This window comes from Serinus canaria, chromosome 25 (genome assembly GCF_022539315.1).
Source record: "Serinus canaria isolate serCan28SL12 chromosome 25, serCan2020, whole genome shotgun sequence".
Taxonomy (NCBI): domain Eukaryota; kingdom Metazoa; phylum Chordata; class Aves; order Passeriformes; family Fringillidae; genus Serinus; species Serinus canaria.
This window is the reverse complement of record NC_066338.1, coordinates 12,366,892-12,390,394: the sequence shown is the minus strand read 5'-3', so window position 1 is coordinate 12,390,394 and position 23,503 is coordinate 12,366,892. Positions and strand designations below refer to the sequence as shown.

At 62.8% G+C, this 23,503-nt stretch overlaps 4 protein-coding genes across 12 annotated transcripts in view; all 4 read right to left on the bottom strand.

The window, feature by feature from the left end:
- Positions 1-2,997: 2,997 nt before the first annotated feature.
- Positions 2,998-5,417, bottom strand: DUSP23 (dual specificity phosphatase 23). Its single transcript, XM_050984226.1, has 4 exons — positions 5,279-5,417; positions 4,042-4,305; positions 3,216-3,397; positions 2,998-3,109 (listed from the first exon to the last, which is right to left on the bottom strand). Exons 2-4 carry the CDS (start codon positions 4,300-4,302, stop codon positions 3,091-3,093), a joined length of 462 nt encoding a protein of 153 aa, XP_050840183.1. The 5' UTR covers positions 4,303-4,305; positions 5,279-5,417; the 3' UTR covers positions 2,998-3,090.
- Positions 5,418-7,124: 1,707 nt separating this feature from the next.
- On the bottom strand, positions 7,125-8,204 carry LOC103825306 (serum amyloid P-component-like). Of its 2 annotated transcripts, none has more exons than XM_018925897.3 (2): positions 8,111-8,204; positions 7,125-7,792 (listed from the first exon to the last, which is right to left on the bottom strand). In XM_018925897.3, exons 1-2 carry the CDS (start codon positions 8,172-8,174, stop codon positions 7,197-7,199), a joined length of 660 nt encoding a protein of 219 aa, XP_018781442.1. In that variant the 5' UTR covers positions 8,175-8,204; the 3' UTR covers positions 7,125-7,196. The 2 variants fall into 2 exon arrangements, with proteins under 2 accessions (XP_018781442.1, XP_009098830.2); XM_009100582.4 differs by having other exon boundaries at positions 7,125-7,822; positions 8,111-8,203.
- Positions 8,205-8,492: 288 nt separating this feature from the next.
- Positions 8,493-23,503, bottom strand: part of LOC108964195 (cell adhesion molecule 3-like) — a 36,858-nt gene continuing 21,847 nt past the window's right edge. The window contains exons 1-3 of one of the 8 annotated variants that reach the window (XM_050984234.1): positions 9,686-10,527; positions 9,527-9,606; positions 8,493-9,446 (exon numbers count right to left, since the gene is read on the bottom strand). In XM_050984234.1, coding sequence (XP_050840191.1) covers positions 8,673-9,446; positions 9,527-9,606; positions 9,686-9,749 — 918 coding nt within the window. In that variant the 5' untranslated portion in view covers positions 9,750-10,527 and the 3' untranslated portion in view covers positions 8,493-8,672. Of the gene's footprint in view, positions 9,607-9,685; positions 10,528-17,580; positions 19,247-20,306; positions 20,456-20,673; positions 20,800-21,477; positions 21,589-23,503 lie in introns of those variants that run through there. The other 7 variants (XM_050984229.1, XM_050984230.1, XM_050984232.1 and 4 more) reach the window with 7 other exon arrangements.
- LOC127060573 (atypical chemokine receptor 1-like) lies at positions 10,672-15,392 on the bottom strand. Its single transcript, XM_050984237.1, has 2 exons — positions 13,969-15,392; positions 10,672-12,351 (listed from the first exon to the last, which is right to left on the bottom strand). The coding sequence occupies exons 1-2, from the start codon at positions 13,987-13,989 to the stop codon at positions 11,416-11,418; spliced, it is 957 nt and encodes a 318-aa protein (XP_050840194.1). The 5' UTR covers positions 13,990-15,392; the 3' UTR covers positions 10,672-11,415.

Genomic DNA, 23,503 nt, shown 5'->3' with positions numbered 1-23,503 from the left:
CATGGGTGGGACACACGTGGGACATAGGGTGGGACACGGGGGGGACACCGAGGGTTCATGAATAGGACAGGGGTGCCACATGGGTGGGACACACGAGTGGGACACACGAGCAGGACACGCAGGGAAAACACTCTGGGACAGAGGTGGGATCAGGGAACACAGGGGTGGGACTGTGGTCAAAGAGGGGACACGCGGGTTGGACATGGATGGGACACATGGATGGGACATGGACAGGACACGTGGGTGGGGTTTGGGTGTGTGATCACCCCATGGGACACAGGGACAAGTGGGTGGCACTGGGAGCAGTTCAGCCCTATGTCCCCTCTGTCCCCTCTGCATGTCCCCCCGCTCACCCTTCTCCATCCCAGCTCCCGCTCTCTAATCCCATCCTAAATGTGTCTCCACACGGGGACAGCCACCAGTGCCATGTCCCCATCCTGCGGGCTGAGCCGGAGCTGGGCCACTCGCCAGCCTGGTGGGGGACAGGAGGGGACACAGAGGGGACATCCTGGATGCATCCCAGGCTCAGAGCCGGGATCGAGGGACGAGCAAACCCCGCACGTGTGACACCGGCCCGGCCACACGGGCACCCCGGGGGTGGCACTGGGGCGGTGATGCCCACCCAGCCCAGCCTTCCTTGGAGGGGGTGGGGGGTCCTTGGAGCCCCCCCCGGCCTGGCCTGTCCCCCTGAGCCTGGGGACTCTGAGGACAGCGTGGAGTCAGCGGGGTTAAGGGCAATAATTCTGCCGTAAGCAGCTTTGGGCCGCTCTGGCCCATGTGAGCTTAGGCTGGACACCGCTGTCCGGCACTGCCACCGCGGCCACCCCGTCCCCACCGCGGCCACATCGTCCCCACCGTGTCCCCGGTGTCCCCGTGCTGGCACCCACGCAGGGCTGGGCACCCCAAACTGGCTGTGCCCCGGGTATGTGCCACCCACACGGCTCCGTGTGCTGGTGTGGCCTTGCTGTGGCATCACCTAGGGGATACAGGTGTCCCCAAAATGCCACCATGGGCCACCAGGGCCAGCTGGGTGGCCACAGAGTTTTGGAGTGAGGCCACACCCTGTGGTGAGCCCCCTTCCCAATTCTGGGCACATCTGGGCAGGGCACAGCTAGATTGCCAGCGGTGCCCGGTGTCACCATGCCAATGCCACCACCCCAGTGTCACCACCCTGGTGCCTTGTCCCCAGAGGAGGATGGTGATATTGTGGCATTCCAAAGGAACTTTTTGGGGACTGTGGAGCTGCTGGTTGAGACGCTGGCCCCAGTTGTGCCCGCAGTGCTCCCAGCCATGTGCCACCCGCCCGGAAACGGGGACGGTGACACTGCTTCCAACCAGGATTTAAATGCCACCAAGGTTAGGAGCAGCTGAGAAGAGATTTCCAGGATTGGATTTTTGGATGGAGATGCCTCAATTCCGGCTAAGCTACACTTTAAGCATCAACGTCCCGGGTCGGCCCCCGGGCGCTGACACGGTTGTCACCTTCCACGTGGCATCGGGACACTGGCGGGTGACAGCTCTGGGGGGGGGCTGCTCATGGTCCCTGAAGGACCCCAGAGCCAGAACCACCCCAGAGCTGGGATCCCGTGGGACCCCAAAAACAGCACCCGAGGGACCCCAGAGCCAGGACCCAGATTTGGGACCCCAAAGCCACGGCCCCAAAGCCAGGACACAGAGCCAGGACCCAGATTTGGGACCCCAAAGCCATGGCCCCAAAGCCAGGACACAGAGCCAGGACCCAGATTTGGGACCCCAAAGCCAAGGCCCCAAAGCCAGGACACAGAGCCAGGACCCAGATTTGGGACCCCAAAGCCACGGCCCCAAAGCCAGGACTCCAAAGCCAGAACCCAGAGCCAGGACCCAGATTTGGGACCCCAACTGACCCCAGAACCAGAACCCTGAGACACCCCAGAATGAGTACCCCAAAGGATCCCAGAGCCAGAACTCAGAGTTGGGATCCCAAAGCCAGAACCCAGAGAGACGCCAGAGCTGGAACACCAAGGGATCCCAGAACCACAATCCTGAGAGACCCCAGACTCAAGATCCTGGAACCAGGAGTCTGAGGAACCCCTGAGTCAGGACGCAGAGCTGGGACCCCAGAGCCAGGATCCAGAGCCAGGACCCCAAAGCCATCACCCCAAGGGACCCCAGAGCCAGGATCCAGAGCCAGGACCCCAGAGCCATCACCCCAAGGGACCCCAGAGCCAGGATCCAGAGTCAGGACCCCAGAGCCATCACCCCAAGGGACCCCACAGCCAGGATCCAGACTCAGGACCCCAGAGCCATCACCCCAAGGGACCCCAGAGCCAGGATCCAGAGCCAGGACCCCAGAGCCATCACCCCAAGGGACCCCAGAGCCAGGACCCCAGAGCCATCATCCCAAGGGACCCCAGAGCCAAGACTCCAGAGCCATCACCCCAAGGGACCCCAGAGCCAGGATCCAGAGCCGGGACCCCAGAGCGATCACCCCAAGGGACCCCAGAGCCAGGATCCAGAGCCCAGGACCTCAGAGCCATCACCCAAGGGACCCCAGAGACCAGGATCCAGAGCCAGGACCCCAGAGCCATCACCCCAAGGGACTCCAGAGCCAGGATCCAGAGCTACCCAGGGACCCCAGAGCAGGATCCAAGCCATCACCCCAAGGGACCCCAGAGCCAGGTCCAGAGCTGGACCCAGAGCACCCCAAGGACCCCAGAGCCAGGATCCCAACACCCCAGAATTGGACCTCAGAGCCCAAAGAATCCCAGAACCAGAACCCCAGAACCCCCGCGACCCCAGAGCCAGGATCCCAAACAACCCCAGAATTGGGACCCTGACTGACCCCAAAGCCAGGATCCAGAACCAGAACCCCGAGGAACCCCAAACCCAAGACCCCAGAGCCAGGACTCCAAATCCCAGGATGCAGCTGCCAACCAAGCCGAGTCTGGGGGTGCCCAGCAGAGCCAAGACCAGGCATCCCCCAAAATGTGTACCCCAAAACCAGACCTGGAGAGAAGCCACAGGCCAGTCCTTTAATACAGGAGGGGACAGACGGGGCTGGGCACAGCTGGCACTTTGGGGTGCCCAATTCCATGGATGCCATCCATGTCCTCAGCTCTCCTCGCCAGTGCTGCGGAGGGGAAAATGCCACCAGTGAGCGAGGACTGGGGACATTTGGGAGCCACAGCTGAGGGAGGGGACCCCCGTGGTGACACCCTGGGGAGGGTGGCACCTACCACAGGTGCTGGCAGAAGCGGAGCACAGCCTGCTCCTGCTCTGAGGTCTCGATGGAGCCGGGCCGGAGGCGCCGGATCTCACGGATGGCATCGCCACCTGCCAGGTGCTGCTCCTTGCACAGGTAACAGGCCAGCAGCGTGCCAGTCCGGCCATGGCCCAGCATGCAGTGCACTGCCACGGCCTGGCACAGGGACACAGCAGGTGGGTGGCACTGCTGGATGCCCACGTGCCCCTCTGAGTGACAGGTGATGCCCATTTTGGCGCTGCCTTCATGGGATTTCTGCCTGGTGTCACCTTCTGTCACCCCCTGCCCTCATCTTCCTAGGTGTCTCTTCTTGAAGTGACAACTCCCTGAGATGTCACAGCCACCAGGTGTCACAGCCCTACCACAGGTGTGTGTTCTCCTCCAGGTGTCACCCTCCCAAGGTGTCCAGATGTCATCTCCCCCCTACCCCCAAGGTGTCCCCCACCACGGTGCCATCTTGCCAAGATGTCACCCCCTCCAAAGTGTCCCCCACCACCAAGGTGCCATCTTTCCAAACCTCCCTCCTCAAGGTCTTCCTCCACCCTCAAGGTGTCACCCTGCTGAGGTCACCCCCCAACCCTGAGATGCCACCTCCTCAAGGTGTCCCCTAAGTGTTCCCCCAGATGTCTTCCCTAGTGTCCCCTCCCCTGGTGCCTTCCCCCAGGTATCCCCCCTAGATTTCCCCCCCTCCAGTGTCACCACCCCAGTTGTCCCCTCCAGACCCCCCCAGTATCTTCCAGCAGTTGTCCCCCCAGGTGTGTCCCCCTGCTGTCCCCTCCCCGAGGTGTCCCCGGCCATACCTCCCCGCGGCCATTGGCCTCCTCCACGATCCGCAGGAAGCTCTGGATCTGCTCGGGGCTCGGGGGGGTGAAGTCGGCCACGCGGAGCCGGTGCAGCTGGATTTGGGGACAGCAGCCGTGATGGGGCGGGGCCCGCTCCGTCAGGGACACCAGGTGTCGCACGCCGCGCTCCCGCAGGTACCGGTAGTGCCCCGGCTCCCGTGGCATCGCCAGCCCCGCCAGACGCCCCTCGACCACCCACGAGAAATTGGGGGGCTCCATCACCTGTGGGGACAGGGGACATTGCTGCTCTGGGGCGGATCCCCTCAGATCCCCCACGTCAGGACCCCTGGAACCCCCATTTCTGATGTTGGGACCCCAGGAAAGATCCCCTGGGAACTCCCAGCCAGCCCTCCCCAGGTCAGGACCTCCAGGACCCCCAACATCACCCTCAGGAGAACGTGGCCAGGCCCCCAAATCAGGTCCCCAGAGACCCCCATGACCCCCAACACCCCCTCCCCAGTAAATGTGGCCAAGCCTCCACGATCTCAGGACCCCCAATACAAATCCCTGCCCCCGAGAACATGGCCAGGCCCCCTGGGACCCCCAGTTCAGTCCCCTGGGACCTCCTGACAGACCCACAAAGTCAGGCTCCCTGGGACCCCCATGTCATGACCCCAGACCCCATTACCACCTCCCCACAGCCCCTGGCCAGGACCTCTGAGACCCCAAATTAATGCCCCCCAACACCATCCCCCGATGAACCCTCCACGCCTCCAGAAGTCCCAGTACCACCCCCAAAACCCCCTGGCCAGGACCCTTGAGACCCCTAAGTGAAGCCCCCAGACCCCCAGCTCAGACCCTGCCCATCAGGACCCCTGGTTCCCCAAAACCAGCCCCCTGGAGAACCTGGCCAGATCCCCAGGACCCCCAGGTCCAGACCCCCAGACTCCCCAGTTCAGACCCCCCAAAACCACACCCTGGACAACGTGGCCAGGGTACCCCAAAATCCCCTGCACCCCTTTGCCAGGACTCCTGGGACCACCAAATAAAGCCCCCAGACCCCTAAATTGAGACACCCCATGTCAGGACCCTCAGGACCCCCAAGCCCCCCAAAACCACACCCTGGAGAACATAACCAGAGTACCCCAAACTCCCCTGCACCCCAAACCCCAAATTCAGACCCCTCAATGTCAGACCCTCACACCCACCCCCTCAGCAGAGTTTAACCGGCTGCCCCAATTCAAACCCCCCCCACCTCATCAGCCCCTCCCGGGACCCCCGTTCAGCGCCCCGGGCCCAGCTCGGGGCCTCCCCGTCCCCACAGCTCCGAGCCCCGCTGGGCCCCGCTGGGCCCCGGCCTCGCTCCGTTCCCTCCGCCCCGGTGTCCCCCGGCCCCGCCGTACCGGGGAGGCCGGGCGGGGCGGAGCGAGAACGGGCCGGGCCCGGGCTGAGGCGGAGCGGGGACAGAGTTGGGCCCGGGCTGAGGCGGAGCTGAGGCGGAGCGGGGACAGAGTTGGGCCCGGGCTAAGGCGGAGCTGAGGCGGAGCGGGGCCGGAGCTCGGTCCGGGCTGAGGCGGAGCTGAGGCGGAGCGGGGCCGGAGCTCGGTCCGGGCTGAGGCGGAGCTGAGGCGGAGCGGGGCCGGAGCTCGGTCCGGGCTGAGGCGGAGCTGGACCGGAGCTGAGGCGGAGCTGGGCTGCGTTTGGGCCCGGGATGAGGCGGAGGCGAGCGCCGGATGCCCGGGCGACTGGGCCGTTGGCCCGGTGAGGCGGAGCTGGGCGGGCTGGCCCGGTTGAGGCGTGGGCGGTGAGGCGGAGCTCGTCCGGAGCTGAGGCGGAGCTGGGCCGGGTTTGTGCCCAGGCTGAGGCGGAGCTCGGTCCGAGCTGAGGCCGAGCTGAACCGGAGCTGAGGCGGAGTCGGGCGTGCCGAGCTGAGGCCGAGCTCGGTCCGAGCTGAGGCGAGCTGGCCGGGCTGAGGTGGGCGGAGCTGGGAGTGGCCGGCTGAGGGCTGGGCGGAGCGGGGGCCGGAGCTGGGCCCGGGCTGAGGCGGAGCTGGGTCCGAGCTGAGGGGAGCTGGGCCGGAGCGGGCCGGGAGAGGCCGCAGTGAGCGACGAAGGTGACACAGGGGACAATGGGGGCACGGGTGAGGTCGGGTGGGTGTCGGGGGGACAGGGGGGGGACCCACGGCTGCGGGGCCGCGCCGGGACGCGGGGTTGTGGGACACGGGGCTGAACCTCCGGGGCAGCGAACTGGAACCCCCCGGGACAGGGGGCTGCAGGAATGGGGGGCTGAATCCTCCAGGACAGGGGGCTGAGCCCCCCAGGGCTCTGGGACTGAGGCACCCGGGACACGGGATTGGCACCCGGGACACGGGATTGCCACCCCGGGGCTCTGGGCCTGACCCTCAGGAGCTCCAGGACTGAACACCTCGGGACTCCAGGGCTGCACCAGCGGGACTCAAGGCTGGACCCTCTGGATCTGTGTGGGACACGGGGCTGTAGGGCTGAATCCCCAGGAGACAGAGCTGGACCCCTGGAGCTCCAGGGCTGAACCCCCACCAAGGGCTTCAGAACTGCACCCCCAGAGCTCTGGGTCTGAATCCCCCAGGACATGGGACTGTGCCCACCTGCCTGGACATGGGGCTGAACCCCCCAGGGACACGGGGCTGAACCCCCCAAGAACTCCAGAACTGCACCCCCAGAGCTCTGGGTCTGAATCCCCCAGGACATGGGACTGTGCCCACCTGGACATGGGGCTGAACCCCCCAATAGCTCCAGAACTGCACCCCCAGGGATCTGGGATGTGGGACTGAACCTCCCCAAGCTTGGGGACACTGGGCCATCACAGAGCTGCCCCTCAACAGTCTTGGCCCCCAGGTTCTGCCCCCAGCCCAGCCCCACCATGCCTGGGGGCTGCCAGGGGTGCCCATACCCCCCAGGACTACCCTGTCCCCAGCTCAGCCCCATGTCCCCAAACCAGAGCAAGGCCCTGAGCTGGGAGTTCTTTCTCCTGTTCCCCCCTCACCCTAGGGAGCTTCTGAGCCTGCCTTGCCTTGGTGGGCCTCAACCCACTCCCCCTTCCCTAAAGACCACCAGAACCCTAAAAACATTTCTCCATTTATGCAGTGTTGGGTGGCTTTGGGGGAAGGGGTTATACAGCAGGGATTGGGGACAACCTCAGGGCTTCAGGTAGACCTCACCCACGATCTTGTAGGGGAAATTCTTCCAGCCAAAAATGGGGGTTTGGACGGGTGTGTCGTACATGGCCGACACCACCTCGCCGCTGGAGATCCCCGTGTCCCACATGTACACGGATGAAATCTCCCCCACGAAGGACTGCTTGGCATCAAAACCACCCCCAAAGCTGTCCTGGTCCTGCCCCAGCAGGATGGATGCTGGCACTCCCACCGTGTAGCCCTTCTGCAGTCCCTTCCTGGGCCAGGGATTCCCGTTGAACCAGAAGCTCACGATGCCCGTGGAGGATTCCCAGCTGACACAGACGTGCTGGGCCCCCCCGAGAATTTCAGGCACCGTGAAGGACAAGACCTGGTTCCCCACGTTGAGGTCATACTGGCCAGGTTTGGGCTTGAAGAGGAGGATCTCGTTGCTCTGTTTTCTGGTGGCGTAGGAGAAGAGGCTGTAGGGCCGGGTGAGGTCGGTGTAGGACTTGAGGCACACGGTGAAGTTGTTCAGGGGCTTCTCCAGCTTGGTCGTCACCTGCACGTGGGCATTTTGGGACTCTCGGGGGAACACGAACACCGAGCTGCTCAGGTCTGGGGGAGGTGACACACAGGTGGCTGCTCCTGCCATCGGCGGAGGTGATCTCCAGCATCACGGGGTGGGTGCCACCACCCACCCACTGCTGTCCCCCTGTTTCGGTGCTCAGGGTGCCCCTTTGCCATCGTGTCCCCTCCTGCCACCCTTGCCAAGACCCCTGTGCCCTGCACAGCTCCCCCTTGCAGAACCCTTGTGGGTTCCCCTGTACCCCCTTTGTCCCCACCCCTCACCCTTTGGGTGCCCCACTGACCCCATAACCCCCCCTGCATGTCCCCATGCCCCCCAAGGGAGTCCCGGTGTCCCCATGCCCCTACCTTGCAGGGCTGTGGGGCCGAGGAGTGCAGTGAGGATGAGGAGGCAGAGCTGCAGTGGCCCCATGGCACTGTCAAACCTGGCCACTGTCACCACCGTGGGAAAGGGGGGACCTCGGAGCCACCCGGAGCCACTCCGAGGACACCCAAGAGTGACGGTGACTTTGGTGGTGACACTGACCTTCGTCCCCAAGCCCCAGGACTGTTGGGAAATGGCGTGTGAGCGTGGTGGGGACTGGCTTTGGGGACAGTCCCCCTGTCCCCAAGGGAGGGAGGCCCCTCCCATTGCTGACTCCCCGTGGGGCTGGGCAGCGCCGGAGCCGCTGGATCCGTGTCCTGCCCGTTCAGGGACAGCCGTGGGACAGCTTGGGGGGTGTGGGAAGGGGATTGGGTGCCCTGGGTGTTGGTGACACTCAGGGGGACCCTGTCCCCAGCTGGGGAACCTTCCTCCTGGTGCATTGTAGAGGTGAAGGCGTGCTGACTGCTGGGGAGACGGGTGTGACTGACAGGGGTGAGGAGGGGACAGCGGGGACCGAGGCCACCACCACCCCACACCCCACAGCCCTCAGGCCCCCAGCACCTCCCGGAGCCGGGGTTTCACCACCACATCTCCCTTGACCTCGTAGCTGAGGCTGTTCCAGGCCAGCAGCGCGGGCGGCAGGCGCAGGGACAGGAAGGCCGCGCGCATCTTATCCGGTGACAGCCCCGTGTCCCACAGGTAGACGTCGGTCAGCTCCCCCGAGAAGGAGTTGTAGAGGTCAAAGCCACCCCCGAAGCTGTCCTGCTCCTGCCCCAGCAGGATGGCAGCTGTAGCCCCCACCGTGTAGCCCCTCTGCAGCCCCTTCCTCGGCCAGGGCTTGCCGTTGAGCCAGAACTCGGCGATGCCCGTGGAGGATTCCCAGCTGGCGCAGACGTGCTCCCAGTCCCTGCGGCCCTCGGGGACACGGAAGGTGACAAACTTTCCCCCCACGTAGAAGCGGTACTCCTCGGGTTTGGGCTTGAAGAGCAGGATCTCGTTGTCCTGGGCTTTGGTGGCGTAGGAGAAGAGGCTGTGGGGCCGGCTGAGGTCGGTGTAGGAGCGCAGGCACACGGTGAAGCTGCGCAGGGGCTGCTCCAGCTGCGCCTGCAGCACCACAAAGGCGTCACTGGGATCCTTCCGGAACACGAACACCTTTCTGTACAGGTCTGGGGACAACACAGGGGACCTGCTGGGAGGCTGGTGTGTCCCACAGCCCTCTCTGATTGTCCCCTGTTTCAGCATCCTCCAGCCCTGCTGGCCGAGAGCTGCTGCCACATCCCCCCTGGGATCCTGCCCCATGCTGGCTCCTGTCCCCCCTACCTTCCTGAGCCACGATCCCAGTGAGCCCGGCCAGGACGGGCAGCCAGAGCTCCTGTCCCCCATCCCGGTGTCCCCCCTACCTTCCTGAGCCACGATCCCCGTGAGCCCGGCCAGGACGGACAGCCAGAGCTCCTGTCCCCCACCCCGGTGTCCCCCCTACCTTCCTGAGCCACGATCCCCGTGAGTCCAGCCAGGACAGGCAGCCAGAGCTCCTGTCCCCACCCCGGTGTCCCTCCTACCTTCCTGAGCCACGATCCCCGTGAGCCCGGCCAGGACGGGCAGCCAGAGCTGCAGGTGGCCCATGGTCGGTGCTGGAGCCGGGCGGGCTCGGCTCTGCCGCCGGGTTTATGTTCCCGAGAAGGGGAGGGGACTGCCGAGGGGATGTCCCCAGTCTCATCCTCAGCAGCCTGGCATGCCCGGGAAGGGCGATTTCATGCCCAGGGTGGGTGATTTCATGCCCAGGGTGGGCGATTTCATGCCATCACGCGGCCGTGCCACAAGACCTGGGGTCACCCGCCTGCACGGGGCTCCCCTTGGGGCTGGGCTCTGGGTGTGTCCCCCTGCCCTGGTGGACATGTGTCCACCCAGGTGACAGGGACACCCCGGACACTCCTTCCCCAGGTGTGCCTGCTGTGGGCAAACCCCCATTGGAGGGACATGGTTTGATTTGGGGTCATCCGAGGGGTGCAGGGAAAGGTTCCCCTGTCCCCCTGCCCTGTGCCACAGCTCAGGGCCGCACCCCCGGCTCTGCTCTGTCTGTCCTGCCCGAGGGGACAGAGATGGAGCCATGGACAGGTGGCCGAGTGTCTTGGGGTGACCATGGTGACCCAAGGGGACAGGCAGATGGGAAGGGGGAAGGTTTTGCCTGCCCCAAATGATGGTGCCAGGCTGGGGGTGTAGAGTCCCTGCAGGGGTTTGATGGATCCCCAGTTTGGGGACAATGTGGGCTCATTCCCCACTGATCAGTCCCCCAGCTCCTCCAGGGCTTGACTCAGGCAGAGCAGCCCCGTTGTCCCCACTCCTGTGCCCGTGTCACCCCCGTGACTGCACGCGCCCGGCCCTCGTGGGCTCTGGGTATAAATGCCCCCACTCCTGCCTGGCAGGCTCCACAGCTTCTTAAGAACTTCTCCTGCCAATTTGGAGGCACGAGGAGCACACCCCCCATTTCCCGTTCCCCCATCACCGCCCAGTCCCATCCAGTGCCTTAACTGGGCTGGACGAGTGCCTCTGGCAGTTGTGTTTATTGTGTTTTAATTCCCACCGCATCCTCTTGGCTTAACAGGAGAGATGGAAAAAATCCCATCACTTCCGACACCTCCCCCTGGAGCTTCGAGGGTGGGGCTGAGCCTCGGGGGTCCCCCAGGAGTCGGGGGTGACCCCCCTGAGCAGCCTGAGGCACCCCAGGGATTTCTGTGCTGGGCAGTCAGGGGGGTCCGGCCCCAAAGAGGGGGCTGAGACCCCAAGGGAGGGGACAGAGGGGACAGGACGGGGGGTGCTGGGGGAGTGTTGGGTGTGGGACAGAGGCTGTGGGGCCGGCGGGGCACTGTGGGGCCAGGGGTCGGTGCCCAGAGGCAGATGCCAGGGTGCCAAGGCTGGTGCCCAGGATCCAGGGTGCCATGTCTGGTGCCAGGGGTCCAAATCTGGCGCCGGGGAACCAGGGCTCTCTGCTGGGGGTCCAATCCGGTACCGTGGATCCGTTTGGTTCTGCGGTGCAGTCCCGGAGCTCGGCATTCCCGGAGCTCGGCATTCCGGGGGCTCGGCATTCCCGGGAGCTCAGCAGTCCCGGCAGCTCGGCATTCCCGGGAGCTCGGCATTCCCGGAGCTCGGCAGTTCCGGAGCTCGGCAGTCCCGGGATCTCAGCATTCCCGGAGCTCAGCGATCCCGGAGCTCTGCATTCCCAGAGCTCAGCGATCCCGGAGCTCGGCATTCCCTGGAGCTCGGCATTCCGGGAGCTCGGGAATCCCAGAGCTCAGCACCCCCCGGCAGCACCGGCATCGCGGCCGCATCTCCGGGCGAGCAGCAGCGCCAGGGGCCCGAGGCCGCAGTGCAGCACCCCCAGCCCCTCGCTCAGCCCCAGCGCGATGTCGAAGTGCTCGAAGGAGCCGCAGCTGGGCTCCAGCAGCCCGGCCTGCAGCAGGAATTCCCCGGCCAGCCCCGCTCCGTAGGGCCCCCAGAGCCCCAGGAAGAGCCAGGCCAGCCCAGCTCCGCTCGCCCAGCTCGCCCTGAGGCTCGGCACGGCCAGCGCGGCCAGCAGCAGCCCCGCGGGCAGCAGCAGCAGCAGGCAGAGGCACAGGGCCAGGTGCAGCAGGTACAGCGGTGCCAGGATGCCCACGCTGCGCCGGACACAGGCGGTGCCCGCTGCGGTGCCACTGACCAGCGCTGCCGGAGTGGCCAAGAGCAGCGCCGCTGCCCACAGTGCCACGGCCAAGCGGCGGCTCCGGGGGTTCCAACGAGCCCAGGAGGTGCCACAGGAGCCGCTGGCCACCAGCAGCGCCTGGGCGAAGACGCTCCAGTGCCACAGGAGGTGCGTGAGGCGACACAGCCCCGTACCCAGGTGCCACCCCTGCGCCACGCCCGCGGCCAGCGCCGGCAGCAGCGCTGCGAACAGCGCCGTGGCCAGCGCCAGCTGTGCCACCAACGCGCGGCTCTGCGGCCACCGCCACGCTTGGGGACGTTTGGCCAAGGCCACCAGCAAGGCGCCGGTGGCCAGCGCGGCCGTGGCGGAGGTGGCGGCCAGGAAAGGGGGAGCCACGAGCTGGAAGAGGGGACAGAAGCGGTTGTGACAGGGCGTGGCGTCGTAGTCCAGGAGGGTGTCGTTGATGTAAGTGTCGTTGTCGTCGTAGGAGAAGTCGCCCATGATTCCCTCCAGGTCCAGGGAGCCCGGGGTCTCCAGGATGCCGGGGGTCTGCGGGTGAGGGGGGTGGGCATGGGGAAGGTGCCACATGGCCCTGGTGTGGCTGGCCCTGGTGTGGGGCTGGCGGGCATGGCTGGGCAGGGCGGGTTATCAGGGAGGGACACACGGGGGACACGGCTGAGGACAGCCGGGGTGGCGCCGGGATGGAGCCGTTTTCTCCCAGGAGAGACACGGGGAGGATGCAGAGCCCGGAGGGTGGACACAGCCCCTGTGGGGACACGGACCCCCATGATCCTGCCCAGAACTGGGGAACCTCTTAGGCTCCCCAGGGATCCCCTAAACCCCCCTCAACTCCCCTAAATCCCACTGGGGATTCCGTGATCCTCCTCAACACTGGGGGACCCCCATATTCCTGCCCAGAACTGGGGAACCCCCCCATGGTCCTGCTCAGAACTGGGGACCCTCACGGTTCTGCTCAGTTCTGGGGAGTCCTAAACCCCTAAAATCCCCTAAACCCCACTGGGGATTCCCGTGATCCTTCTCAGAACTGGGGATCCCCACAATCCTACTCAGCACCGGGGACCCCCCAGGGCTCTACTCAGAACTGGGGACTCCCTGTGACCCCTCTTAGAGTCCCCAGGGACCCCCTAAATCCCACTGGAAATTCCGTGATCTTCCTCAACACTGGGGGACCCCCATATTCCTGCCCAGAACTGGGGAACCCCCCACGATCCTGACCAGAACTGGGGACCCCCTGTGACCCCTCTTAAGGTCCCAAGGGATCCCCTAAACCCCACTCAACCCCCCTAAATCCCACTGGGGATTCCCATGATCCTACTCAGAACTGGAGACCCCCACGATCCTACTCAGAACTGGGGACCCCCAGGGCCCTACTCAGAACTGGGGACTCCCTGTGACCCCTCTTAAGATCCCCAGGGATCCCCTAAACCCCCCTCAACCCCCCTAAATCCCACTGGGGATTCCGTGATCCTTCTCAACACTGGGGGACCCCCATGATCCTGCCCAGAACTGGGGACTCCCTGTGACCCCTCTTAAGATCCCAAGGGATCCCCTAAACCCCGCTCAACCCCCCTAAATCCCACTGGGGAGTCCCAAGATCCTGCTCAGAACTGGGGACCCCCACGATCCTACTCAGAACCGGGGACCCCCCAGGGCTCTACTCAGAACTGGGGACTCCCTGTGACCCCTCTTAGAGTCCCCAGGGACCCCCTAAACCCCACTCAACCCCCCTAAATCCCACTGGGGGACCCCCATATTCCTGCCCAGAACTGGGGAACCCCCCACGATCCTGCCCAGAACTGGGGACCCCCTGTGACCCCTCTTAAGATCCCAGGGATCCCCTAAACCCCGCTCAACCCCCCCTAAATCCCACTGGGGATTCCCAAGATCCTGCTCAGAACCGGGGACCTCCAGGGCTCTACTCAGAACTGGGGACTCCCTGTGACCCCTCTTAGAGTCCCCAGGGACCCCCTAAACCCCACTCAACCCCCCTAAACCCCATTGGAGATTCCGTGATCCTCCTCAACACTGGGGGACCCCCATATTCCTCCTCACACCGTGCCACCCCCCCCCCCCTCCCGTGCCACCCCCTCCGCGGGGATGTGACACCACGAGGGACAGGAATTTGGGGCAGGGGGCGTCACTCACCACGGGCACACAGTTGCCCATGATGCTCCTCCGAGTCTGGGCGCTCCGCTGGGTGCTGGGGGGGTGGCACCGGGGGTGCCCACTCGGACAGGGCACCCACGTGCCAGGAGGTGGCCGGGGGTGACTTCTGCGCTCCAGAAGGAGCCGAGGACTGCGGGCAGGAGATAAGAGGTGCCCGGTGCCGCCCTGCGCTCTCTCCCGCCCTGGCAGCCGACGGAAAACGGGGAATGGCGCTGCCGGGAAAGCCCCGAGGAGCCGCCACCATTTCTGGAGCAGGAAACCATCAGTTCTTGGCAGGACGAGTGAAATTAATTAAGGATTAATTGTTTTTTCCAAGCGCTCCGGGGTGTGCCAGCTCCGGGATTCACCCCCACCTGGAATTCTCCGGTTTTTCCTCGGGAGGAAGGAAGGGTTCCCAGGGGTCATCCTGTGCTATTGGACCAGCTTGGTGACAGGGCTGGTGGCCTTGGTGGCCTTCAGGGACATCCTTAAAGGAAGGTCCCTGGAGAGGAGCAGGGCTGGGGGATTGGGAATTGGGGTCCTGGGGGTAATTGGGGAGAATATTTGGGGGTGAAAGTGCTGGGAGGTGACAGCTTGGGAGGGGCTGTGGAGCAGATTTGGGGGTGAAAGGGCTGGGAGCCTCCAGGAATTGGGAATTGGGGTTGCTGCTGTTTGGGGGCCAGGATTTGGGGGGTCTTTGAGGGGCAGATTTAGGGGTGAAATGCCCAGGGAGCTCCAGGAATTGGGAATTGGGGTCGCTGCTGTTTGGGGGCCAGGATTGGGGGGTCTTTGAGGGGCAGATTTGGGGGTGAAAGCACAGGGAGCCTCCAGGAATTGGGGGTTTACTGTTCTTTGGGGGGAGCTGGGAATTTGGGAGAGGCTGAGGGGGCTCTGGGGGGGCATTTGGAAGTAAAAAAGGTTGGGAGGGTCTGGGAATTGGCAATTTGGGGGGGATTGAGGGGGAAAGGGCTGAGAAGAAATTTGGGAATTGACAATTTGGGGGGGTGAGGAGGAATTTGGGAATTGGCAATTTGGGGGGGATTGAGGGGCAGATTTTGGGGGGAAAAGGCTGAGGAGGAGGCTGGGAATTTGCAATTTGGGGGGTTGAGAGGGAATTTGGGAATTTGCAATTTTGGGGGGGATTGAGGGGCAGATTTGGGGGGGGAAAGGCTGAGGAGGAATTTGGAAATTGGCAGTTTGGGGGGCTGAGAGGGAATGCAGAAATTTACAATTTGGGGGATTGAGGGGCAGATTTAGGGGGGATTGAGGGGCAGATTTTGGGGGGAAAAGGCTGAGGAGGAATTTGGGAATTGGGGCAGATTTGGGGGGGGATTGAGGGGCAGATTTTGGGGTGAATCCCTGGGGGATCCCCAAGGATTGGGATTGGAGTTGCTGCTCTTTGTGAGGAGGTGCTGAGGGTGAGGATCAGGTGGGTCTGGGGGGAAAGTTTGGGGGCTCAGGAGGGGTTTGGGGGGGGGCTGATCTCTGTCACCTTATCCCACCACCCCCCAATCCCCAAATGCAGAGAGGCAGGCAGGTAAGGTGTGTAATCCAGATATATTTATAGGATTATTTTCCGAGATTAGCACAGGATATTAGAAAGGTTATAAAGTCACATCGACGGTCGTTGGCTCCCTTTTTTTTTTTTGTTATGTACAGACAAAAAAAATAAAACCACAGCACAACAACACAGCCCAGCCTCTGCCCCCCCCTGGCCTCTCCAGAGCTCCCCAAAATATGGCTTTCGTGTCTATTGAGAGTTCAGTGCCGGCCAGGAAGCCACCAAGGGGGTCCCCAAATCCTCCTCGTGCCCCAATCCCATCACTGGGTGGATGTGGGGCCACCAAAGGAACCCCCCCGAGGACGGGGTGGTGGCCTGGGCTCTCCCAGACACGGTGACACTGACCCTGCCACCTCCCCCCCGCCACCATGTGCGGTGTCACCAACCCCCAAAGGGGACAAGGATGGGCCACACCCTGCTCTGTCACCCCCCAGGCCACCCAGCCTTTGCTCCTTTGTGATGTGGGGTGTCTGTCACCCCTCAAGGACTCCACACAGTGACCCCAGAAGGGTCAGGGACTCGCTGTCACCTCACCATGGTGACGTGGAGTGGCCCTGTCACAGCTTCCACCTGGAATCCTCCCGGCTCTGGAGGGTCCCTGTCACCCCAGGGCCACGCTGGTGTCACTGTCACCCCCGGGTGTGACACAAATCTCTCCCACCTCCACCCAACCCTTTGGCTCCTGCTGCCAGAAGTGGCCTCAGATGGAATCTCTGACCCCTCCCAGCCCCTCAGCAGCTCCCTCCAGGTGACACCGGGCCAGGTGACACCTGCACAGGTCCCTGCCTGCTCCCCGGGCTGCCCTGCCACACCCCACAGCAGGTGGAACCTCAAAAAACACCTCAGAACCACCCCAAAACCACCAGAGCCACCTCAAAACCATGGCACAACCACCAAAACCACCTCAAAACCACTTCAAAACCATCAAAACCACCTCAAAACCACCAAAATCACTTCAAAACCACCAAAACCACCTCAAAACCACCAAAATCACCTCACAACCACCAAAACCACTTCAAAACCACCAAAATCACCTCAAAACCACCAAAACCACTTCAAAACCACTAAAACCACTTCAAAACCACCAAAATCACCTCAAAACCACGTCACAACCAGGCTGTTCTCCTTTGGAGCAGTGAGGAACTGAATTCCAAGAGGGAAAAGCCTCCTTGGGACCACCCAACCCCACTCCCATCCCTGCTCCTGGCTCTGCCTGGGACCCCTCCAACCCCCCAGGAGATGGAAAAGGAGCAAAACCACCCCAAAACCACCCCAAAACCACCTCAAAACCACCTCAAAATCACCTCAAAACCACCCAAAACCACCTCAAAACCACCTCAAAACCACCCCAAAACCACCCCAAAACCACCCCAAAACCTCCGTGTCCTGCTCCTTCCCAGTGCCAGCACTGCTCCTGACACAGCTGAGCCACCTTGGTCACCTCCATGGTGTCCCCAGTGTCACATCCCTCGCTGCCACCTGTGTGTGGCACCGAGCTGGGCCTCCTCTGCCTCACCTGAGCCCCACGTGTGTCCCCAAAGGTGGCACGGGTGGCACAGGTGCCAGGTGCTGGCAGGGTTTGGGGGGGGGATGACACTTCCAGCCCTGTGGAAGAGGTGGTGAAATCCTTCCTGCACCTCCCAGGTGACGCTTCCCACTCCACCTCCTTCCTGAAGGGGCTCCTCATCCTCCAGAAGACCCCAAATCCATGAGGTGAGCTCCCAAGTGAGGTTACACCTCCCAAAATCCATGGGGAGACCTCCCAGGTGAGAGATCCATCCCAAAGGGTTCCTCATCCTCCAGATGACCCCAAAATCCATGAGGTGACCTCCCAGGTGAGGTTACCCCTCCCAAAATCCACGGGGTGATCTCCCAGGTGAGCTTGCCCCTCTCTAAGGGTCCCCTCCTCCTCCAGATGACCCCAAAATCCACGAGGTGACCTCCCAGGTGAGGTTACCCCTCCCAGGTGAGGTTACCCCCATCCCAAAGGGCTCCTCATCCTCCAGATGACCCCAAATCCATAGGGAGACCTCCCAGGTGAGGTTACCCATTTCTTTAAGGGTTCCTTCTCCTCCAGATGACCCCAAAATCCATGGGGAGACCTCCCAGGTGAGAGATCCATCCCAAAGGGTTCCTCATCCTCCAGATGACCCCAAATCCATGAGGTGACCTCCCAGGTGAGGTTACCCCTCCCAGGTGAGGTTGCCCCCTCTCTAAGGGTCCCCTCCTCCTCCAGATGACCCCAAATCCGCCTTGCCCAGCCCAAGGGCATCTCCTGCACCCCCCTCGTGCCCAGACTGGGATGTGCACCCCAGAACACCTCATGCCAAGGCTGGGGGTGCCCCGAGGATGCCAGGGGGTGCCAGCCCCATCCCGGGGGTGCCCAGTTTGGGGAGGGCTGAGCTGGGGCCGTGCTGGACAGGTGGGGAAAGGTGTTTGGTTTTGGTTTGGAAGTGAAGGTGAAAGAGGCAGGAGGAAGGGTGAACCCCCCCCTCTCCGAGCCTCTGTGGTGACCCCAAACTCCCCAGACCCCAAATCCAGGTGGTTTGGTCAGGGTTTTTAGAGTCAAGAAGAAAATCAGCCCTTTCCAAGCTCATTCCTGCCCTGGGGAGGGAAGGTGGGGGGCAGAGAGACCCCAGCCCTGCTCTGGGGGGGGGTCCCAGGGAAGCAGCCCCAGCCCCGGGGGTGCTGCTTCCTGCACTGAACATCTCAATAGATGGTTCAAATTGGCATTTCCAATCAGAGAATTTAAAATAGAAAAAGAAAATAAATAAATTAAAAATCAGGGGCTTTTCCTCTAGATTTGCCTCTCCCCCCTCCCAACCCTCAAAATAAACCTCAGCCCTCCCCCCTCCCGCTGGGGTGGGACCGGGGAGCTGTGGGGGCTCCTGGTCACTCTGGGGGTCCCACCCTGGCCTTGCACCCCCTGTCACACACTGACTGCACGAGGACAGCTCTGCTCCTGCATGGACACTGCTCCACAAGAACCACCAAGGATAAAACCGGGGCAGGGGCTCGCTCTGCTCCCACCTGGAGTCACCCCCCACCCACCCACCACGGGGAGGGGACAACGGGGACACCCAGGATCCCACACCTCACCCCGGGAACCCGGAGCTGATTTTATCCTTGGACATCAAAGAAACCAAAAGGGAGAGAAACAAAGGGAAGAGCTACATCGACCCCCAGCCCAACACCCCAACCAAGGGCCCGAAGCAAAGAGCAGCCACGAAACCAAAGCCAAAAAAAAAAACCCCAAAAAAGGTCCAAAAGGAAGGAGGAAGGAGTCGCTCACTCACGGGTTGGGTTTGTGGGGGTCGGGGCGTGGGGATGGAGGTGCAAGCAAGCAAACGGGGCCGGGGCTCTCGCCGTTGGAGTGAAGGATTTGTACAAGTTCAAGAAGCGTCAGCAGCGCCTCGAGGCCGGTGGCTCTCCCTGCTCTCTGTCCCGCCATCCCTCTGTCCGTCCGTCCGTCCGCCCGTGCCGGGCGCCAGAGAAAATCTGTTGGGTTTTGTGGGGTTTGTGGTCTGGTTGCCGTTGCCATCGGGGTTCTCTTGGCTCCATTTCTCTCTCTCTCTCTCTCTCTCTCTCTCTGACCCTTTTAGATGAAATATTCCTTCTTGTCGTCGCCGCCGGCCTGGCCGCCCTCGGCGTTGATGATGGCGGTGTCGGCGTCCGGGGCGTCGTCCGAGCCCTTGGCCTCGTGGGTCAGGTACGTCCCTGAGGGAGGGGACAGGGACAGGGGTCAGGGTCAGGGGGGCTCTGCCAGCGCCCCCTCCCCACGGCCAGAGGGCCTGGAGAGCTCCGCTGGGCTTGGCTGCAGTGGGAAAGGCACTGGGATGGGATGGGATCCATGGGATGGGATGGGATCCATGGGATGGGATGGGATCCATGGGATGGGATCCATGGGATGGGATGGGATCCATGGGATGGGATCCATGGGATGGGATCCATGGGATGGGATGGGATGGGATGGGATGGGATGGGATGGGATGGATGGCGATGGGATGGGATCCAATGGGATGGGATCCATGGGATGGGATGGGATGGGATGGGATGGGATGGGATGGGATGGGATGGGATGGGATGATGGGATGGGATGGATGGGATGGGATGGGCATGGTGATGGGATGGGATGGGATGGGATCGGGATGGGATGGGATGGATGGGATGGGATGGATGGGATGGGATCCATGGGATGGGATGGGATGGATGGCGATGGGATGGGGATCCATGGGATGGATGGATGGGATCCATGGGATGGATGGGATGGGATGCCATGGGATGGGATGGGATGGGATGGGATGGGATGGGATGGGATGGATGGATGGGATCCATGGGGATGGGATCCTGGGATGGATGGGATGCATGGATGGGATGGGATCCATGGGATGGGATGGGATCCATGGGATGGGATCCATGGGATGGGATCCATGGGATGGGATGGGATCCATGGGATGGGATCCATGGGATGGGATCCATGGGATGGGATGCCATGGGATGGGATGGGATGGGATGGGATCCATGGGATGGGATGGGATGGGATGGCATCAATGGGATCCATGGGGTGGGATCCCTAAGATGGGATGGGATCCATGGGATGGTATCTATGGGATCCACAGGATGGGATGGGAAGGATGGGATGGGATCAATGGGATCCATGGGATGGGATGGGATCAATGGGATGGGATGGGATCCATTGGATCCATGGGATGGGATGCAGACTCACTGGGGTGCTCCAGGATTTTGGGCAGTGTCCACTTGTGGAGTGGCCAGAGCCACTCCGGCTCCAGCCCCCCTCCAACCCCTCCTGAAAAAGCAGGGGGGTCCTGGCTGCCCCCCGAGCAGGGCAGGGGGCTCTCCTCACACATCACCACAGGGGGTGGCTGATGGTGGCGTGTCACGTGTCCCCAGGGCTTGGGCACAAACCTGCTGGGCATGAAAAGGGCAGGTGGAGGGAGGAGCTGAGGGGGACACGGGGACAGAGACGGAGAACAGGGCTGGGAGCTGCCTCCCCCTGCATTCCCTGGCACATTCCCTGGCACATTCCCACGCTGGGCAGGACCAGGAGCTGCCTCCCTTCACCCCCCCTGCCCTGAGACCCCCGAGAGCTCCTCCAGCCCCCCCTGCAGCCCCCCAGGCCGTACCTTTGTGCCTGATCAGGTAATGTCCCAGCACGATGAGGAGGCTGAGCAGGAGGAAGACGATGACAGCCACCACCCCGCCGATCATCGCGTGGTAGGTGCTGGAGGTCGAGGGCACCGGGCTGGCATCTGCCCAGGCAGGGGGAGGAAAAAAGAGAGACAAGAAGGAGCTGAGACCCTGCAGGGCAGCAGAAGGTGCTGCTTCACCCCTACCAGGAGCTCCATCCTGTTGTGGGTCCTGGCAGTGAGAATGAGGGGGGAGCAGAGGGGAAATCTCATCTTCCACAAAAATAAAAATAAATAAATAAAATCGAAAAGCAAAATGGAAAATCTCATCGTCCACTATGGGGTTTTGGTCCCAAAAAGGGAGGATGAGCAGGTTTGGGTGGGAGGGGACATGCAGGCTGGTGAGAGGTGACAGAGGACCCCAAAGGTGGTCCCGAGTCAGCCCCGGATGTGGAATCCAGAGAAAAGACATTCCACCCCCTGCTGGAATCCTGTGCCAGCCCTGGGGCACGGTGACAAATCCTCCATCAGCTCAGGGTGGGGACAGAGCCACACTTGGGAAGGACAAGGCGGGGGACACACAGGGGTGGCAGCAGGACAGAGGGACAACACGGCACACGGACACACAGGACAAGGGAGCTGCTGCTCGGGGGGTTCCTCCTGGAAAACACCAAAATCCACACACCCACCACAGGACTGGAGCCACCTGGCAGGGCTGTCCCCAAGCCAGGGCAGGGCCACCACCACGTCCTCCTGTGGAGCTTCTCCGGGCCAAAGAGACAGAAAAGGAGCTCACGGTACCTTGGATGGGAGCTGGAGTGAAGGATGGAGCCGAGGCCATGGAAGCATGACAGATGGGCTGGGAAGGGCCCAGGGTGGAGTGAACGTGTGGGGTGGGGAGCTGGGGAACATCTGGGGAGGACAACAAAAAACACAGCACAGGAATCAATGCCACGAAGGGCCAGGCAGGTGACAGAGCCCTGAGGGGACCCTCAGCGGGTCCGTCGGTGACCCCTCTGCTGCTGCCACCAACCTTTGGGACACCGGGACCATCTTCCACCGTCTCCTGTCCTGGACACACCCTGAGGGACCTTCCTGGTGTCACCCACAATGAGGTGTCACCTGGGTACCACAGGGTGCTGGGCAGGGGTGGCACCAAGGTTGGCAAGGCTGGAGGTGGCTCCAGTGCCAGAGACACGAGTGGCTTTGGGGACCTCATGGGTCCTTCTGCTGCTGCCACCAACCTTTGGGACACCGGGACCATCTTCCACCATCTCCTGTCCTACCAGGCCTTGAGGGACCCTCCTGGTGTCACCCATGATGAGGTGCCACCTGTGCACGTCCTTGGGGACCACGGGGTGCTGGCACCAAGGCTGGAGGTGGCTCCAGTGCCAGAGACACGAGTGGCTTTGGGGACAAAAGTGGGAATTCCACCAAGGCTGGACGTGGAGCTCTGTGTCTGCTGTGACAGGGGCGGTGCCACCAGGCGGGCAAGGGACAGCAGGTGCCACCAGGTGGGGGCAGGGGACAGCAGGTGCCACCAGGTGGGCAGGGGACAGCGGGTGCCACCAGGCGGGCAAGGGACAGCAGGTGCCACCAGGTGGGCAGGGGACAGCGGGTGCCACCAGGCAGGCAAGGGACAGCAGGTGCCACCTCTCAAGGACAGGGTGAGCTCCTGGATGGGCACAGAGAGCTCTGGGTGCTCGCACAGGGGACACAGGGGACACACAAGGGGTGACACAGGAGTGGCTGCTCAGGGTTGGGCATTTGGGGGTTGGTTCTGGGCAGGCTGAGCGAGGGGACACAGGGGACAAAGTGCCACTGAGGTGCCACCACGCTGCAGGGGAAGGAGCCAGGAAAGGGAAGAGCTGGAGCAGGGCCTGGGAGAGAGAGATGGAGATGGGGGGAGGAGAGCAGGAACCTTTGGAATTCCTTTGGATTTCCCCAAATCCAAGGAAAAATGGCAGGGAAATGAATGGGATCAGGTGGGGTGGGCACGGGGAGCTGGGGTGGCAGCAGCACACAGCACACATGTCCCTGACCCACGTGTGACACGGCATGGGGACACACAGAGAGAGCCCTGAACCATGTGTGACACTGCATGGGGACATAGGGACACACAGAGAGCCCTGAACCATGACATGGGGACATGGGGACACACAGAGACACAGCCCTGAACCACGTGTGACACTGCATGGGGACATGGGGACACACAGAGAGCCCTGACACCACGGCATGGGGACACACAGAGAGAGCCCTGAACCATGGCATGGGGACATGGGGACACACAGAGCCCTGACACATGTGTGACACTGCATGGGGACATAGGGACACACAGAGAGCCCTGAACCATGGCATGGGACACGGGGACACACAGACACAGCCCTGAACCACGTGTGACACGGCATGGGGACACAGGGACACACACACAGAGACACAGCCCTGACCCACGTGTGACATGGCATGGGGACATGGGGACACACAGAGACACAGCCCTGACCCACGTGTGACACTGCATGGGGACATGGGGACACTCAGACACAGCCCTGTCCCACGTGTGACACTGCATGGGGACATGGGGACACACAGACACAGCCCTAAACCACGTGTGACATGGCATGGGGACATGGGGACACTCAGACACAGCCCTGTCCCATGTGTGACACTGCATGGGGACACAAGGACAAGCAGAGGACAATGAGGGGACAGCACCACGTGGGGAGCAGCACGAGCTGCCCCTTGCCACCCCAGGACAGGTGACAGGGTGACATGGTGACACATTCTGGGCACACAGGTGACACAGTGACACATTCTGGGCACACAGGGG

Bases quoted from the DNA above. Each gene is read 5' to 3' on its own strand.
- LOC103825306 (XM_009100582.4), bottom strand. From the start codon at position 8,174: ATGGGGCCACTGCAGCTCTGCCTCCTCATCCTCACTGCACTCCTCGGC. The intron at 7,823-8,110 runs GTAGGGGCATGG...CGCCGATGGCAG, and splicing joins CGGCCCCACAGCCCTGCAAG to GAGCAGCCACCTGTGTGTCA.
- LOC127060573 (XM_050984237.1), bottom strand. From the start codon at position 13,989: ATGGGCAACTGTGTGCCCGTG. The intron at 12,352-13,968 runs GTGAGTGACGCC...CCTCACCCGCAG, and splicing joins TGGGCAACTGTGTGCCCGTG to ACCCCCGGCATCCTGGAGAC.
- DUSP23 (XM_050984226.1), bottom strand. From the start codon at position 4,302: ATGGAGCCCCCCAATTTCTCGTGGGTGGTCGAGGGGCGTCTGGCGGGG. The intron at 3,398-4,041 runs GTATGGCCGGGG...TCCCTGTGCCAG, and splicing joins AGGCCAATGGCCGCGGGGAG to GCCGTGGCAGTGCACTGCAT.